Source organism: Schistocerca gregaria, chromosome 5, assembly GCF_023897955.1.
Source record: "Schistocerca gregaria isolate iqSchGreg1 chromosome 5, iqSchGreg1.2, whole genome shotgun sequence".
NCBI lineage: Eukaryota > Metazoa > Arthropoda > Insecta > Orthoptera > Acrididae > Schistocerca > Schistocerca gregaria.
In genome coordinates this window covers 315,978,545-315,998,744 of record NC_064924.1, presented here as the reverse complement: position 1 = coordinate 315,998,744, position 20,200 = coordinate 315,978,545, and the positions used below count along the sequence as shown (strand labels likewise).

The 20,200-nt window shown below is 45.7% G+C and overlaps 1 protein-coding gene across 5 annotated transcripts in view; it reads right to left on the bottom strand.

The window, feature by feature from the left end:
* Nucleotides 1–20,200, bottom strand: part of LOC126272337 (pro-interleukin-16-like) — a 612,371-nt gene that overhangs the window by 70,394 nt on the left and 521,777 nt on the right. The window contains exon 1 of one of the 5 annotated variants that reach the window (XM_049975124.1): nucleotides 15,794–15,876. The exons of the other annotated variants lie outside the window; for them this stretch is intronic. Coding sequence (XP_049831081.1) covers nucleotides 15,794–15,833 — 40 coding nt within the window. The 5' untranslated portion in view covers nucleotides 15,834–15,876. Of the gene's footprint in view, nucleotides 1–15,793; nucleotides 15,877–20,200 lie in introns of those variants that run through there. 5 annotated transcript variants of the gene reach the window in all.

The following is a 20,200-nucleotide window of genomic DNA, read 5'->3' as shown; positions in this document are numbered from 1 at the left end:
AAAGAGCGCGACACATGTCAGTTCCCTCCACATAGTTTCTCATTTTCAACTATTGAGTTCTGGAGCACCAACAAGATGATAATCACGAAAGTCGCTACGAAATAAAATTCGCCGAATCCGAATAACTCGGCTTCGGCTGTGTCTGGTGCCCATACAGAGTACAGCGGCGACCATTTAGCGATGGACATAGCAGACTACGGTGTAGGGATATAGACAGTGTGACATATGGAAGTCTGGTTAAGGTGAGCGCCCGCGATATGTGGGAGACCCTGGTTCGAGTCCCTGCCCGGCACAAATTTTCATACGCCACCAATAGGTAGCACATGTAACCCTATCACAGCCAAGTGAAGTTAGTCGCATTAAGCGAATTTATTTCAAAATAATTTTGGCATTGTCTTTCTTCAAAAATGTCTGTTCATCCAGACATGCAAGTAAAGAAGTCCTTCTCACCCCCCAGAAACTTAACAAAATGATTAAAAAGGTCGTATTGTGCTGCAGAGCTCTAAGCAGCTAGCGAACTAAGAAACTTCGCGCCTTAGGATTCGGCAGTCCACACCACGACTAACTAGCAGCACCTTTCTGAGGGGCCGGCTCTTATAAGGTTGCTGGGCTACAGACTTTGGTCAACAGGCCCGTCCTATCTAGCCACTGTCGCGAATTATGTTGATGATGACGATGATGAAATGATGAGGACAACACAAACATCCAGTTCCTGGGCAGAGAAAATACCCAACCCGGCCGCGAATCGAACCCGATCAAGTCTTGTTGATGAATAGATGATACTTCCAAAAATCACGGAATTTCATAGGCACTAGTAGACGGAACGTCCGAACGTTACCGAATTATTTAAATGGTTCAAATGGCTCTGAGCACTGTGGGACTTAACATCTATGGTCATCAGTCCCCTAGAACTTAGAACTACTTAAACCTAACTAACCTAAGGGCAACAGACAACACCCAGCCATCACGAGGCAGAGAAAATCCCTGACCCCGCCGGGAATTGAACCCGGAAACCCGGGCGCGGGAAGCGAGAACGCTACCGCACGACCACGAGATGCGGGCAATTATTTAAATAAATAGCCTTTTAATGTAACATGTTTTTAAAACGGATGAAAAAGTATAATATAATTTCTGCTAGGCCTATCCAGTTTCCCAAACTAAGGAGATATATATATATATATATATATATATATATATATATATATATATATATATATATATCTTCCAAGATATACCGATACAAAAATGACATATCCAGAGCCAACATTTTTATATTGTAATATATTCTTTCGCAATTTCCGGTAAATATTTGAAATTTTAGCAGAACACAATTTTACTTTTACGTATGAAGGATTCTTACTACTTTTTGAGCTTTCATCACGTCGAGTCTTTCTCTTTGACTGTGTGTAGCAAGTATAGGTGACACAAAGAAGTAGTGCGAATGCGTTGGTGGAGGAGGAGGGGGGGGGGTGGATTGGAATTAAAAACGTGTGAGGGAAAATGCTAATTGTAATCGGCGCACGGCGCTACCAATAGAAACTGCAACGTTCACGCGATTTTGACACTACAACTGCTAGATCGCTCACGATGTCAGAAAAAAAAAGAAAACCGGCGATGTCGCCATGAAGTGTTCCTGACAAATCCGATATGTGACGAAACCGAACGACGGACATCTTTGTTGTGCCACTTGCATGCAGTAACCATTCAAAGTGATTATCGCCAAGCGTGAGCGTTTTCGCTTCAATTCCTGCTCTAAGGGGAATGGGCAGGCTTCTAGCTTGTTGGTGTACAGAATATCTAATAATAAATCAATACTTAAACGCACAGCTCGAAAATCGGCATTATATTTTCAATGTGCAGCCGATATTTTTATAGGCCAGTACGTCGATATACCGATACTTTTTTTTTTTCAACATATCGATGACGAAATTAAATAGAAGTATATTTCGTTTGAGGGTTGGTTTCTTACGCCTTTGCACTCATACGCATTTAAAGAATGAACAACGCGACTATGGACTGTGTGTTTATCAAGTTCTGAAATGTATCGTACGAAAAATAGTTATTTCGATGCGTATACTTGTAAAGTCGTGTTGATTTCAATAAACGAATAAACAGGGATGTCGGCCCGGAAAAAGAGAGGGGGGAATGTGTGAGCAAAGCTACAGTTTGCCCTGGGTATAGGTCACGCGTTGGGTTGCAGGTGTGTTTTTTACCGAACTGTTCGATATTTCAGCCCCGTGTTCAGTGTTCGGAACCGTAGTACGAATGGTTCGGTATTTTTAAAATTCCATCCAAATTACTAATTTATTTATTGATTTGTAAAATTATCAGAATGGTAATTCCTATGCGGAGAGAGACTTCAGTCACATGAATCATTTGTGGTCTGACGCTAGAAACAAGTTGATATCGATATGGTAAAATCAGAATTATGCATTCGTCGAAATTTGAAATTTTCAACAAGCAATGAATTTACCAAAAAATTAAAGGTAACAATCGTATGTTCAAGCTGTTACAAGCAAAAATAATTTTTTAATGTTTGCTACACGTTTTGTTGTGGTCACGCTCAACTCAGCAAATACTTTCGCTAGGTAGTGTTCGATAATTTTGGTAATTTAATCTGGCAATCATGGTCATGTCTCAGGCACAGAATACCATAATCGGGCGGAACGCACAAAGATAGAGCCCTGCTTGCAGTATCTCAACACTCCTCCGATTCAATGTTGTTGTTGTGGTCTTCAGTCCTGTGACTGGTTTGATGCAGCCCTCTGTGCCAGCTGCTTCATCTCCATTCAATAGCGATTGATAATCCGTCACAACGGGAATTGTATGTAGTTCTCCACTGGAATCTTTTACTGCCTTCCCTGACATTTGTGGCAGGGACATGGGAAGACAACCGGGATTACCTAGGAGCCTAAAAATTAGCTTCAAACCCGCTGGAGATCGTTGAGCTCTATCGTTCACAATGACTTCACATTGCAGAGAACAGAGCGAAGTCGACCCGTCACCCTTAGCGACCGACTGTTGTGCTTGTTATGCGTGCCGGTTTCCCGTGACTCACGCGCAAATGCGGTACGCATGGAGACGGCAATAGGCGGCGCTCGCGGCCTATTGTGTTCAGCCGGCTGTCGTGACCAGGCACACCGCTCAGCCAGGGAACCTGCCGACAGAGCCCAATGAGCGCTGAGTGATGAGTCCGGCATCTGAAATGCAGGGACTGAGAGCGTCCAAACCGCACTTTAGTCCAGCTGTGGAGTACTGTGAAGTTAACAGTGCTTCCCAACAGCCCGCATGTGGGGACAGTATGTAGACTTTCACGCTGAAACTCATCATAAATAAGACAAAGCAGAAAATCTATTTTCCTTTCTTTGACGTCTCAAACGACGATCGGTGACGACGAGACCAAATTGGGAAAGTGGATGAAGGAGTACAGAAAATTCTGTATATTTTATAGCATACCATTGCCGAAGATTCTGTTTGAAAATGATAATGTAATATTTACTTTGCCATTAAGTGCTGACGAAAGTTGCACACATCTTCTGCCTGTCTTTTACGACTTAACGGTCTCCAGTACCGTAACAGTTCTCTATTAAACTTGACCATACATAGAAATATTGCTACGGTATTGTTCAGGTGAAAGTAAATGTTGCTAGATGTGCAGTACCAAGTAACATACCTCTATGAAACTTGGACCATACATAGAAAGAACTGCTTCGTGGCCGACCATAGTGGTCGAACGGTTCTAGGCGCTACAGTCTGGATCTGCGCGACCGCTACGGTCGCAGGTTCGAATCCTGCCTCGGGCGTGAATGTGTGTGATGTCCTTAGGTTAGTTGAACTTAAGTAGTTCTAAGTTCTAGGGGACTGATGACCTGAGCTGTTAAGTCCCATAGTGCTCCGTGGGTGTATATAAGATAACCTCAATGACTACGTAATAAGACAAATAGGAATAACACTTTGCAAGACATCGCGACGTCTGTTGGTCCGCTGGATATTAGAAAAGGCGGGACATGGTTCTTAGTATAGGGACGTGTGGATATCATGGACTGCAGTTATGCTCTGCAGCGAACTCCAATGCTGGCTGGCCACAAGGTTGGTACGGAGTAGTTGAGGTACGGCGTACCATTCCTCCACCAGCGCCGTTGGCAACTGGTTCAAATGCCTCTGAGCACTATGGGACTTAACATCGGAGGGCATCAGTCCCTTAGAACGTAGAACTACTCTACTGGCCATTAAAATTGCTACTCCGCGAAGATTACGTGCTACAGACGCGACATTTAACTGACAGGAAAAAGAGTATTCACACAAGGTTGGCGCCGGTGGCGACACCTACAAAGTGCTGACATGAGGAAACTTTCCAACCGATTTCTCATACACAAACATCAATTGACCGGCGTTGATTGGTGGTACGTTGTTGTGATGCCTTGTGTAAGGAGGAGAAATGCGTACCATCACGTTTCCGACTTTGATAAAGGTCGGATTGTAGCCTATGGCGATTGCGGTTTATCGTATCGCGACATTGCTGCTCGCGTTGGTCGAGGTCCAATGACTGTTAGCAGAATATGGAATCGGTGGGTTCAGGAGGGTAATAGGGAACGCCGTGCTGGATCCTAACGGCCTCGTATCACTAGCAGTCGAGGTGACAGGCATCTTATCCGCATGGCTGTAACGGATCGTGCAGCCACGTCTCGATCCCCGTGTCAACAGAAGGTGACGTTTGCAAGACAACAACCATCTGCACGAACAGTTTGACGACGTTTGCAGCAGCATGGACTATCAGCTCGGAGATCATGGCTGCAGTTACCCTTGCCGCTGCACCACAGACAGGAGCGTCTGCGATGGTGTACTCAACGACGAGTGTAATATATTTACGTCGCCGGATACTCACCAACTTCATAGCCTGTGAGGTAACGGCTTTCATGACAATGTGTTTCGGCGATGTTCTCTATTCCCACTATTGCGCGCTTCACATTGTAACTCTGACTCATTGCTGCGCACCTGTAAGTTATTCCCCCCCCCCCCCCCCCCCGCCCTGCCACACATACGGAGAGAGAGAGAGAGAGAGAGAGAGAGAGAGAGAGAGAGAGACCGCTAAGGCGTGCCACGCCGTGCTGAGGCGCCGGCAGTGTGACGTCAGCCGGTGTTTGGCGGGCAGGAATGCCCGCTCCCACAGCGGCGCCGTGAGGCGAATATTGCGCAGGCGAGCAGCGACACGGCCGCCACCCACGCCGTACTCCCGTTCGCAGCCGTTCGGAAACACGCAAGTGACGGTGTCAGGGAAGATCCCACACTTACAGTTTCCAATGGTGCCCTCAACAGTTCCAGCAAGAGATACAACACGAGTGGTGTACGTTCGTTTAAATAATAATTCACCACTCGAAGGAAACCAAACGCGGCCGATAAAATGACAGCCATAACGATCGAAAACATGTCCAGATCCCATCAGGCAGAAAAAAATCTTAACTTATGGGGGTTAGGAAGATTAGGGTTTAATGTCCCGAAGATGACCAGATCATCCCAGACTGAGCATGTTCCCAAACCTGGGGAAATAAATTGATCGTAACTGCGCCACTTCGATAGGTAAATGCCGTTGGGGATCCATGTATAAGTTCCAAGAGTACTGTTGAGTGCTGAAGCTTTGCCTTCAACGAAGGCACTTCCAACATCTCATTCACATTAAAACCCTCACCTCTCTTCCTTTTACTGGCAACAGTAAATTGAATCGCATATGACACACACACACACATACACACACACACACACACACACACACACACACACACACACAGAGAGAGAGAGAGAGAGAGAGAGAGAGAGAGAGAGAGAGAGAGAGAGAGAGAATGGAACAGTTCAATCTGTAACGTGACTGATAAAAAGAAATGTGTGTGAAATCTTATGGGACTTAACTGCTAAGGTCATCAGTCCCTAAGCTTACACACTGCTTAAGTTAAAGTATCCTAAGGACAAATACAAACACACACCCATGCCCGAGGGAGGACTCGAACCTCCACCGGAACCATAAGCAATTGTAGAAACACAGAACATTACCATTTCGTGTAATGAACGACAGTTCTTCTTAAATGAAGATAAGTGTAAGATAATTCATTTAATAAAGAAAATAACGGTAGAGTATCTGATTACAAGATTAGTGATGAACACCTCGAGTACGTCAGATCGTGTATTTCGAGGTGCAGGGACGGCCGAGAATTAACACGCGTGCTGAGTCTCTGGCTCGCGTGCTATAGCTCTCTCGCCTGATTGAACACACATGCCCCCTCGCCAAGCCATGCCCCGCCATCTGAGTTACAGAGAGAGAAGAAAGGAAACCGAATGTACCATTTTTAAATGGCAACGCAGTCGCACTGCATACGAGTAGGTTTAATATATACCAACTACACAAATCGCAAAAGAAATTACACAAATATTTTTGATTCGCTGAAGTTATAATTTTAATCTGGAACAAATTGTCGGCATATGGACAGACAAGAAAATTTCACAAATTTTTGCATTTAGGTTTCCACGTAATGATGCCTTATTTAGTTTCGTAATCGAAAAAAGCCATATACAGATATTATTTTTCGAAATATTTTATCACGTATGCAACCCTCATGATGAATGTATGGAAATTTTTCGCGAGGAAAACAACGTAGAAACTCTTGGACAGTTTTAACGGAAAAAAGGTATCTTCTAAACAGGGATTACAATGCAGATTAATCAGTTTCATCCGCACATGCACAGGTGCCCATTCAAGTGAAACGGCAAATGCTCTCTAAGATATGTACAAAACGGATGGAAGAATGGCAGTGTCAAAACGTTTATAAAACTATCCTCGTAATTTTTTCAAGGCAATAATGAATTGTTCAAACATCACATATTAACGTCACTAAAATCAGCAAAATTGATGTTCTTATCAGGATTTGTTCGTTACAAGAACATGAAATCTCCTTTTTGAACGCATCCCAGTGAAATCGAGAATAAGTTGTTTCGCACTTTGCAATGTCTGGTCCCGTCGGAGGTTCGAGTCCTCCCTCGGGCATGGGTGTGTGTGTTTGTCCGTAGGATAATTTAGGTTAAGAAGTGTGTAAGCTTAGGGACTGATGACCTTAGCAGCTACGTCCCATAAGATTTCACACAGACTTGAATGTTTTTTTAAATTGAATAATTGTTCCAGGCGGCTTAATCAACGTTCTTTGCAGTAATATATGAAGCCTCCATACTCACAACTGACAGTGGAACAGAGTGTGGGACGTCTGAAAATTTAACGACGTGCCCTATGCCAGCAAATGTAGCATAGAGTGCATTCTCATTTGTTGATCGTTGTAATGTTTTGGTTCAAATGGCTTTGAGCACTATGGGACTTAACATCTGAGGTCATCAGTCCCCTAGAACTTAGAACTACTTAAACCTAACTAACCTAAGGACATCACACACATCCATGCCCGAGGCAGGATTCGAACCTGCGACCGTAGCAGTCGCGCGGTTCCGAACTGAAGCGCCTAGAACCGCTCTGCCACCGCGGCCGGCTAAAATGTTTTGCTCTTGCATTATCAGTTACATCTTGAAATTCATTCTGCATCGTTTTATTACGTCGTTCCGTAGCTAATTTGTGGTACCTGTCGATTACGCAACCGTATATCACGTAACAGCTATTGAGAATTCTTATTCTTCTCTTATGTCATCTGTATTTATTTTTAAAGGCCTGTGATCCTAGACCGCTAGACTGTCTCTTTTTGTGCAAACAGCCACTGGACCAATGAAATTTTTTATATCATTAACTCCTGAAGAAGGATAAACAGCACTGATACGACGAACTGAAGGAAGTCATGCCGACCGAAAAATGCCGCACCACAGTGCTAAATGAAATGGGACGCTAGAGTATCTGCAAACACGCGGTCCACACGCCGCGCCGCACCCGCGCACGAAGTGGCCGACCCTGGTATAAATACACTCCTGGAAATTGAAATAAGAACACCGTGAATTCATTGTCCCAGGAAGGGGAAACTTTATTGACACATTCCTGGGGTCAGATACATCACATGATCACACTGACAGAACCACAGGCACATAGACACAGGCAACAGAGCATGCACAATGTCGGCACTAGTACAGTGTATATCCACCTTTCGCAGCAATGCAGGCTGCTATTCTCCCATGGAGACGATCGTAGAGATGCTGGATGTAGTCCTGTGGAACGGCTTGCCATGCCATTTCCACCTGGCGCCTCAGTTGGACCAGCGTTCGTGCTGGACGTGCAGACCGCGTGAGACGACGCTTCATCCAGTCCCAAACATGCTCAATGGGGGACAGATCCGGAGATCTTGCTGGCCAGGGTAGTTGACTTGCAACTTCTAGAGCACGTTGGGTGGCACGGGATACATGCGGAAGTGCATTGTCCTGTTGGAACAACAAGTTCCCTTGCCGGTCTAGGAATGGTAGAACGATGGGTTCGATGACGGTTTGGATGTACCGTGCACTATTCAGTGTCCCCTCGACGATCACCAGAGGTGTACGGCCAGTGTAGGAGATCGCTCCCCACACCATGATGCCGGGTGTTGGCCCTGTGTGCCTCGGTCGCATGCAGTCCTGATTGTGGCGCTCACCTGCACGGCGCCAAACACGAATACGACCATCATTGGCACCAGGGCAGAAGCGACTCTCATCGCTGAAGACGACACGTCTCCATTCGTCCCTCCATTCACGCCTGTCGCGACGCCACTGGAGGCGGGCTGCACGATGTTGGGGCGTGAGCGGAAAACGGCCTAACGGTGTGCGGGACCATAGCCCAGCTTCATGGAGACGGTTGCGAATGGTCCTCTCCGATACTCCAGGAGCAACAGTGTCCCTAATTTGCTGGGAAGTGGCGGTGCGGTCCCCTACGGCACTGCGTAGGATCCTACGGTCTTGGCGTGCATCCGTGCGTCGCTGCGGTCCGGTCCCAGGTCGACGGGCACGTGCACCTTCCGCCGACCATCGATGTACTGTGGAGACCTCACGCCCCACGTGTTGAGCAATTCGGCGGTACGTCCACCCGGCCTCCCGCATGCCCACTATACGCCCTCGCTCAAAGTCCGTCAACTGCACATACGGTTCACGTCCACGCTGTCGCGGCATGCTACCAGTGTTAAAGACTGCGATGGAGCTCCGTATGCCACGGCAAACTGGCTGACACTGACGGCGGCGGTGCACAAATGCTGCGCAGCTAGCGCCATTCGACGGCCAACACCGCGGTTCCTGGTGTGTCCGCTGTGCCGTGCGTGTGATCATTGCTTGTACAGCCCTCTCGCAGTGTCCGGAGCAAGTATGGTGAGTCTGACACACCGGTGTCAATGTGTTCTTTTTTCCATTTCCAGGAGTGTATTTCAACGTAATACTAAGAAGCGATATGAAGTAGGAACATCATGTAAAATCAGTAATAGTGAAGGCGAACGGAAGATTCGGACTTCTTGGTAGCGTTAAGGGAAGGTGTGTTGCGGCTGTAAAGGAGATTGCATGCATGTGGATAGTGCGACGAAATCTGGAATATTCTTTCAGTGTTTCGGTCCTAATCAAGTGTGCATGACAACAGAAATCGGGAACCAATTCAGACCCTAGCAACTAGGATCGTAACAGGAGGGTGTAACTTCACTGAAACTGTATTCCAAGGTACCTGTGCGACCAACATGCCGCCACTAATGTACACAAGGCCTTGAAAAAATTCGGAATATTCGTAATTTCACGTCAATGGTGAGTTGGAGAGAAATGTGGTTGGCATACCTGAACACGACCGTGTTTAATGTGGGATTTCTGGGAGATTAGTTGTTGTATATGTTAAGAACGATGGGCGAGATGGCAGAGTTAGAGGAGCAATGCGTCAGCATAAAAGTTTGCATGAAAACTCAATAAAAACTTTACAGAGACAAACCAAATGATGCGCAAAGCCTACAGTGGTGAGTGCTTCAGCCGTACTCGGTGTTACAAATGGCGCACAAGGTTTAAAACTGGCCAGACGGAAGTTAAAGATTACCTTCGTTCGGGACGCCCTTTGACGTCTATCGACGACTCTCGTGTCAAGAACGCCAACAAAACTGTGCGTACCGATCGAAAACTGACTGACTGAGAGATTTGTAGAAGAGTGTAACACTGCAGTAGGATCGTGTCATGAAATTCTGACACAGCATCTTGGAATGGACGGCGTTGTCAGCAAGTTCGTCCCATGGCTCGTGAGTCAAGACCAGAAAGATCTTCGTCTTGCAATCTGTGAAAAGCTTTTGCATCGCGCAAATGAGAACGAGATGTTCCTTAAGAGAATCATAACTGGTGATGAGACATGGGTCTACGTTTATGACAGTGGACTCGCATTCGGGAAGACGACGGTTCAATCCCGTCTCCGGCATTCCTGATTTAGGTTTCCCTAAATCCTTTCAGGCAAATGCCGGGATGGTTCCTTTGAAGTGGCACGGCCGATTTCCTTCCCCGTCCTTCCCTAGTCCGAGCTTGCGCTCCGTCTCTAATGACCTTGTCGACGGGACGTTAAACACTAATCTCCTCCTCGTCTACGGTTATGGCCGGCGAGAGTGGGCGAGCAGTTGTAGGCGCTACAGTCTGGAACCGTGTGACCGCTACGGTCACAGGTTCGAATCCTGCCTCGGGCATGGATGTGTGTGATGTCCTTAGGTTAGTTAGGTTTAACTAGTTCTAAGTTCTAGGGGACTGATGGTCTCAGATGTTAAGTCCCGTAGTGCTCAGAGCCATTTGAACCATTTTCTACGGTTTTGATGTTGAGACGAAGATTCAATCTTCACAAAGGGTGGAAAAAGGTTCTCCAAGACCAAAATAAGCTCGTCAGGTCTGGTCAAACGTGAAAACTATGTGATAGATTTATTTGACTATGAAGGATTTGATCATCATGAATTCGTCCCACACGGACAAACTGTTAATCTATGGCACTATCGGTTAAGTGTTGCGACGCCTGAGAGAAAATGTGACAAGGAACGACCTGAAATGTGGCGAGACAATTCATGGCTATTTCGTCACGATAACGCTCCCTCTTATTCGTCCTTATTGGTGAGTGACTATAGCACAAGAAAAGAAACCGCTGTGCTGCCTCATCCTTCGTACTCTCCAGACCTGGCCCCTGCGTACTTTCTTTTATTTCCAAAGTTGAATACCCCGTTGAAAGAACGAAGATTTGCAACGATAACGAGATAAAAGAAAATAGGCAAACGGCGCTTCGCACGATCCAGCAATAGGCATAGCAGGAGTCCTTCCGGAAGTGGAAACGGCGTTTGGAGCGGTGAATCAACTGTGGGAGGAGAGTATTTCGAAGGAGACTATGCACGATAAGTAGAAGGTCAGTTAAGAAAAATGTTGTGGACAAAGTTCCGTAATTTTTCGAACAGACCTTAAGTTCGCGTATGGATCATGACAGAAAGATGACAGATTAGTGCGCGTAGGCGTTTAGTGTCGTTTTTCCCTCGTTCAGTTCCCGAATCGATTACGAAAGAACGTTGCTAACATTGTTACGATACGCCCTCCGCCATGTTCTGTGTCGTGGCTTTCGCAGAATATATGTAGACGTAAATGTCGTTATGTACTGCAATGTGGGTCAGTATGGCCACAAGGGCGAGACGCGTGATATGAGTGCTTTTGATCGCGGGAACTTTACACCTCCCACCTCTGAGTTCGCTCAGGTACTGGACTTTCCTCGAACCAATGTGTCGACGGTGCAGCGTTCAGAGAAAACCGCCGCCTTCTGAGTCAGTTAACGTGTGCGTCAACACGCTGGTGACGATTGCCATCGTTCATCCTGGACTGCTACTGCGGATATACTGGCCACAGTACAGCAAACCACTCACTGATTCATTGTTGTATGACAGCGACTAGTGAGCAATTATATGTCATTCAGAGCTGCCAACTAGCTGTGAGTACGAAAACTAATGCCCCCCATACAAAAATGTGTTGAGCGCATGTCAATAAGTACTGATATGGTAGGCACAGGAAAAACACCGACAATGGACGCCCAAAACGAGAGAAAAAGTCGTCTGGACGTGAATCGAGGCACATATTGGTATAAGCTGATGACAGAGTCCGAGTCCACCAAAAACTTCGCTGTTAGACGGTGTATGCTGCTTGCAAACAACGGGAATCCATTCAGGAGAAAGGAGAAGATATTCAACGTTATGTGTTTACCAGGTTTTACATTGGGTCCGTTGATTAGACTGCCATCGTTCCTCACGGACAAAAAGGCCGGAACATACAGCATTTGTTCGTTCGCCTACGGGACTCCGCAGTAAAAGTGTATCTTCAGTTAAGGTAATGCAACACCTCATGGCACCCGTATTGCTTTACTTTGGTTAAAAGAACACTTTACATGAGTGTACAGCCAACTTACACGTCCTCCCCCTCATACTGGGAATAATCTATCAAGTTAACACACTAACAATAGGACTCTGCGACTGGAACGAAGGCTTTCGAACATAATGAAAGGGCACATGAAAGTAGCTTGTCTGTCAAACTGTAGGCGTTTCCCGCCGGCTGTTCGTTTACACACGCGTTTTATTGTTGAAATTTAAATGTTTTCTTCGTAGGGAGGCGTAGATCACACAGAGGAACAAACAAAGCGTTACAATGTTTCAATCTAGCATCGATATTTTATTTAATAAATTAAATTGTATGTTCCGCCTTTGTGCTACCTCAGTGACAACACGAAATCATCACGATAGGTTATCTTATTTTTACATTAAACAGCTTGTTGCTGTACTCATTCTACATATGTATTTTATATTTTCCTTATTTTCTAATGAGCTACCGCAAATCCTATCAGCCTGTCCTACGTCTTACATTACATTGTGCTTAACAGTCCATGTCACTCGCTGTATCTCTCTAGCCGCCCGCGGTGGCCGAGCTGTTCTAGGCGCTTCAGTTCGGAACCGCGCGACTGCTACGGTCGTAGGTTCGAATCCTGCCTGGGGCATAGATGTGTGTGATGTCCTTAGGTTAGTTAGGTTTAAGTAGTTCTAAGGTCTAGGGGACTGATGGCCTCAGATATTAAGTCCCGTAGTGCTCAGAGCCGTTTGAACCATTTTTGTATCTCTCTACGTTAATGTCAGTGACACAGTTGAGTGACGAAACCAACGTAATTTATTAATTGTACTGTAAATCGTAGAGTAAAAAGTTTTCACTTCAACACGTGACGCTATGTTCTCCTTTGAATACAAACAATTGATCCCATTACGTAAACAAACCACTGGCAGTTTACGCCATCAATTTTGCAAATATTCCTTCACAATCACCTTCTTTTCCACTTCCAAAATCGATGTCCCAGTCGGAAACACTCCTTGTTAGCACTTTCCATGTCGTAGAAACTTAGGATGACGCACTCATATCACAGCAAGTCGAACTCCGACGACAAAATTTTGGAAGTTGTTCTGGAATATTTCTTGAGTATTTCGGTGTAAGGTACCTATGTATGGTCTTCGTTGGCTCGTTGCAGTATAACTGCATTCCGTTCACTTATTATCCCCCTTTACGTTTGCACCTGTGCCCCACTTAAAATGTGTAAATGTCAACGGCACGCGCTTTGTATCTTGTTTGTAAATAAACTATTCACTAATGGTAATAGGAACTGGCGGTTGAAAACAGTAATGCGCTCTCCATATCGCTTTCTGAGCTGCTCCTGTCTGTCTTGATAATGTTTTTGGCAGTGTTAGCTGTTTGTTAACAAAGACTTACAACAGTATAAGAACAGATCGATAGAGTTGGCCGATATTATACCTCGTGTATGGGTTCACCGAGTGCAACTGAAGACCAGTACAACAACACTATTCTGAGACATTCTCGTAGCGACAGCAACCACAGTACAGTACTTTTGCATCTGCCTCAACAGTTGTCGCATTATCGCGTGTTTAGTGTTGGTAAGTTTTGGTATTGGCTTATTGCAAGCTTTTTCCATGTTCAGAAGGTATTTTGACACTTTAAGAGAAACAAGGTATATCTGAAATTCATAATTAAGTGCCTGGCAGAGGGCTCATCGAACCACTTCCACGCTACTTCTCTAACGTTCCACCCTCTAACAGGGTGCGGAAAAAACGAACACTTAATTCATTCTGTGTGAGCTCCGATTTCTCTTATTTTACTATTATGATCATTACTCCATATGTAGGTGGGCGCTAACAAATTTTTTCACGCTCTGGGGAGAAAATTGGTAATTGGAATTTCAAGACAAGGTCCTGCCGCAGCGAAAAACTCTCTCCGCTTTAATGAATGCCACCTCAATACGTGTGTCATATATGTGGCACTCTCTCTACTATTTCGCGATAATACAAAACGATCTGCACTTGTTTGAACTTCTTCAATGTCCTCCGTCAATCCTATCTGATGCGGATCCCATACGGCACAGCAGTACTCCAGAAGAGGGTGGAAGAGCGTAGTGTCAGCCGTCTCTTTAGTATACCTGTTACATTTTCTAAGTGTTCTGCCAATAAATCGTGGTCATTGGTTTGTTTTCCCAACAACACTATCTATGTGATCATTCCAATTTAAGTTATTCGTAAATGTGATCACTAAGAATTTAGTTTAGTTTACAGCCTTCCGGTTTCCGTGACTTACCGTATAACCGAAACTTAGCGGATTCCTTTCAGTGTTCATGTGGATGACTTCACACTTTTCATTATTTAGAGTCAATTGACACTTTTTGCACCATATAGATATAATATCTAAATCATTTTTCAATTCGTTTCGATCATCTAAAGACTTTACCAGACGGTAAATGATAGCATCATCCGAAAACAGTCTGAAGTTCCTCTCTTTGGCTGCAGTAAGCTGTTGTCCACAGTTGCAATGGCATTGTCCATGGTGCTTACCGTTGAGGCAATTGCATGTTGGGCCTATAACACTCCCTTGGGGAACACAAGATATTACTCCTGTTCTGCTAGATGACTTTCCGTCACTTACTACGAACTGGGATCTTTCTGACAGAAAATTACGAATCCAGTCGCACAACTGAAACCATATTCTGTGGGCACGCAATTTGATTAGAGTTCGCTTGTGAGGAACGGTGGTGTCAAAAGCCCTGTGGGAAAAAAAACGGTAGCACTCATTACTTCGTGGGAATAAAGGGCTAGTTGCAGTTTCACAACAAAGAGATCGATCGGTTACTGGGTATTCAACAATGGTTCAGATGGCTCTGAGCACTATGGGTCTTAACAACTGAGGTCATCAGTCCCCTAGAACTTAGAACTACTTAAACCTAACTAACCTAAGGAAACCACACACATCCATGCCCGAGGCACGATTTGAACCTGCGACAGTAGCGGTCGCGCGATTCCAGACAGAAGCGCCTAGAACAGGTCGGCCACAAAGGCCGGCACACAGTATATGTTCCACACTAGTAATGTAAATCGACGTTAGCAATACGGGTCTGTAATTCATCAGATTACTCCAACGTCCATTCATGGGTATTGGTGCGGTATTTGGGGAACAAACCGAATAACTCTGAATATTAATCTATGTCGAGACACTGGAGGCCGCAGCTCCCTTATGGGAAAATACTCTGAAAATGTCCTTCAACAACATTCGAAATTTGTCGGTGGAGATTACGGGCTCTAGAGAGAGAGAGAGAGAGAGAGAGAGAGAGAGAGAGAGAGAGAGAGAGAGAGAGAGAGATATTCATTCATAACATCACAGGCTACTGTTCCTCCGCGGCTTGATGTCCTACGCGACATCCACGACCTAAAGCGCGGCGGCACACACGACGTGAGACAAGGCGTGCTCAGCCTCCTGGCACACTGCACGGATCTCCGTTGAGCAGCAGCGTTACCTTTCGGCGGCGCCGGCGGCGGCCTGGTCTCGATCAACATGGCGAGGCTGGGCGAACGGTGCTGTCGGTACGCACTGGCCACTCGCACTGAACGCCCGCTCTCGACTCCACAAATAACGCGCCGTCGCATCCTGCTGCGTTATCGCGCCGCTTCCGGGCCCCGCCGTGGCCGCAGACGCAGCCGGCGCGATAGCCAATCGGCGCTGGCGCCAAGGAGTGTCCGGTTCGCGGAATGCCGCCAGCCCGATACTGTGCGCGGCCGTTAATGCGGTCTGCCACCGGCCGATATCATTTAAATACTCGACGGAAACTGCAAATCTCTTTGCGTCGCTCCGCTTCTAACTGCAAAAATAATTACTGTCATGAAAGCGAGATAAAACGGACAAAAGGATTTCGGGTTGGAATGGTTGGCTGTGCGCTCAACAGCCTATAAATCCACACGTAAAGGGCAACGGTCAATGGGCCAAATGTTATCACCCTCACGACCTAGATAGCAACTGTGATTAACTATGGAATGGTTTAGGTTTTTGCATGTAGGGGACATTTACAATTATATTAATAACAAAATTAGAATTATATTAAAATCTCTAGTATCTTCTGCTGCCGACGGGCGTTCATATATATCAACGCGGACAGGTTAAAATGTGTGCCCCGACAGAGACTCGAACCCGGGATCTCCTACTTATATGGCAGACGCTCAATCCATTTTTTTAAATAAATTTTGTTCGATATTGTTAGTTTCGTTTGGTCTGGGGGAAGTCACAAGACATTCGTTCAAGTTGATCGTTGATTCTTTGACTCGGTTTTTTTTTATTACAAAGAGCACGTAGCCGTCTGACCGAACACGCTGAGCTGCCATGCAGACTCTGAGCAACCGAGGGCACAGAGGACAGTGCATCTGCAGGGACTGTCTCGCGCACGCTTCCCGCGAGACCCACATTCTCGCCTTGATGTCCACACACTCTATTCGTAGTGTCCCACCCCAACACACTCACTACTGAAACTTCCTGGCAGATTAAAACTGTGTGCCCGACCGAGACTCGAACTCGGGACCTTTGCCTAGTTCTGCAACTCTCGCAGAAGAGCTTCTGTAAAGTTTGGAAGGTAGGAGACGGATACTGGCAGAAGCAAAGCTGTGAGTACCGGACGTGAGTCGTGCTTCGGTAGCTCAGTTGGTAGAGCACTTGCCCGCGAAAGGCAAAGGTCCCGAGTTCGAGTCTCGGTCGGGCACACAGTTTTAATCTGCCAGGAAGTTTCATATCAGCGCACACTCCGCTGCAGAGTGAAAATCTCATTCTGGAAACATCCCCCAGGCTGTGGCTAAGCCATGTCTCCGCAATATCCTTTCTTTCAGGAGTGCTAGTTCTGCAACTCTCGCAGAAGAGCTTCTGTAAAGTTTGGAAGGTAGGAGACGGATACTGGCAGAAGTAAAGCTGTGAGTACCGGACGTGAGTCGTGCTTCGGTAGCTCAGTTGGTAGAGCACTTGCCCGCGAAAGGCAAAGGTCCCGAGTTCGAGTCTCGGTCGGGCACACAGTTTTAATCTGCCAGGAAGTTTCATATCAGCGCACACTCCGCTGCAGAGTGAAAATCTCATTCTGGACACTCACTACTCGTGGAAGACATTCTTACGAAGTCCCGTAAGAGGTTGGGGGAATATGTGTGCATATGCACAGAAGAAGAAAGTCATGGCCGGTATTGCCAGAACTATATACTTATATGGATGTGGTGTCTGTCCTTTCGGACATGTCTTCCACGCGTAATGAGTGTGTTGAGGTGGGACACTACGAATGTAGTGTGTGGACATACAAAGTGAGAATGTGGGTCCCGCGGGAGGCGTGCGCGAGATAGTCCCTGCAGTCGCAGTATCCTCTGTGCCCTCGCTGGCTCAGATGGATAGAGCGTCTGTCATGTAAACAGGGGTTCCCGGGTTCGAGTTCCGGTCGGGGCACACACTTCCAGCTGTTCCCGTTGGTATATATCAACGACCGTCGGCAGCTGATGGTATTAATATAATTCTAATTTCGTTCTAGACAGCTGCAGGTCATCAATGGTGTCAGACACCATATCCATATATCGACAATAACAGGTCGACGTTAGAATTTTCTTGCTGATCCCAGAAAATCATAGAGGATTTTGTCTACAGGGTGTTCCAGGAGGAGTGGCAATACTTAGGGACGTCACAGGAACGCTCATTCGAGGCAAAGATGCCCCGTTAACATAAGCTGTAATCTGCATAGCTTAACAACAATGACCATCTTAAATACTGTGAAATAAATCGCTTCTAGTGCAAGCTCTTTGCTTTCCCTGATTTGGGAGGAGATAGTATGAACAAAAACGAGAAAAAATAGTAGAGTAAATGTGGGCTCTAAAATGCATACTTTAAGAGCTGCGAGCACTTGTTCGATAGAAGAGATTTAGCGAGTTGTTTACAGCTACTGCCTTTTCTCGCTTCTGAACCACCATACTTTACGGTCTTCCCAATCGTAGATTTCTGATGTCCATAGCTACCTTGAAATCTGTCACTCGTCTTCTAGACGGTTCATCTCGTTTTATTTTTCCCTCTGGGATCCATCTTAATAAATATTTTAGCCATCTGTTATCATCCATTATTCCGAATGGCCATACTGTTGTGATATCTTCGTCTTAACAGCTTCTATTATGTTTCCCTCCATTTCAAATAGGAAAAAAGCTCCAGCCAATTAAAACGAATTAAGTGCTCTCAAACCTGCCTTACATAAGTTAGTCATAGATGTTAGGAATAATCGCCTTGCAAGAAAGGATTAGTGATATTGCAGTTCTCGATAAGTAGATGGGAAAAATGCAAATCTCCGAGGGCATGCTGCCAAATAATGCCTCCGATTTTTTTATGTCAAACCTCTTGAACCATTAAAATAAAATTTATTCTTTGTATCTCAATGTACCCATCCTGGCGACGAACACATTTCTCCTAACTACAGATCAGTATTTTGCTACCATCATCACAGAATGTTTGACTTCGTTGAGAGAGACACAACCCCACCTTTGCTTCCACCGCTTCGTCACTATCAAAGTGAAGTCCTCGAAGATGTTCTTTAAGTTTTAGAAACAGATGAAAATCGGATGGGGCCAAGTCGGGACTATATACGGGATGATTGATGACAGTGAACCCAAATCATCGGACTGTTGCAGATGTCGCAGCGCTCGTGCGTGGTCTGGCATTGTGTGAACGAACTCGAATTCGAAACTCAATTATACTACACTGTTTCCTACGCGTCGACATAGGTACGTTACACACTGCCACGTTACACTTAAGTTCAAAATGCTTCAAATGGCTCTGAGCAGTATGGGACATGCCATCAGAGTCATCAGTCCCCTAGAACTTACAAGCTAACTAACCTAAGGACATCACACACATCCAAGTCCGTGGCACGATTCGAACCTGCGACCGTAGCGGTCGCGCGGTTCCGGCCTGAAGCGCCTAGAACCGCTCGGCCACGTTTAAGTCCGGACTCCTTTAACAGCAGAGGTCTGCAAATTAGTAAAAATCAATGTAGAATTAAATAATGTTTGTTTCATTTAAAAAAAGTTTTACGAGTTTCACATAAAAATTCGGAGTTATTGCTTTTCAGTACGCTCTCGCAGCTTTCCAGCAGCTCTCACTAATTATTCCGTTTCAGGGTGCCCTCGCTTTAGCCAAACGGTCCTCTTCCGTGCAATTGAACCACCCCGAAATATCACCTTGTAGTACACTTTATTCATAGCTCTATCGGGGCGTTGTCTAAAGGCTTACAGTAAAAGTAACACCAATGGCGATGCATATTCAGGCGAAAACTCCATTAGACTAAATAGATTGACACATCTGTGCTGCCGCGCGTTTCAAAGCTGACGTTACGTTGCCACAGAGATCGAGAAAAAGTTTCGTTTGCAGTGGACAACGGTCTGTTTCGTGTTGCTGCACAACAAATGCAGTTGTCTCTGGAGACTTCGTACGTAAAAGAATCGAGATGAGACGGTGCAGTCAACCGACAGCAATTTCTGTCTCTTACGAAAGTGATTTTTACTCACAATTCGGGACACATGCCATCTGCCCCATTTCATCTTATTCGTCTTTCGAAGACAATTATGACGTTTCCCACTGCCAGAAATTTCTCTGGCTCCCTTGATAATTAGACTAAAATTTGGTGGTATCTTGGTGCCAGTGCACAATGAGAGAGTTGAAGGGAATGGAGTTTGTAAGATATGTTCAGCAGTTGACTAACCTGAGATCAGCTTCTGGTCGACTATAAAGTAGAACTTCCGTTTCATTTGATTGGGGGATTCTTCCATGATCCTGTGTTTCCCCCTCGCTAAAGCACTGTGCTCTCAGCTAGCTGATAAGCGGTAGAGTTTATTTATGGGCCCAGCCAGTCTTCTGCTGGGGTATCGGA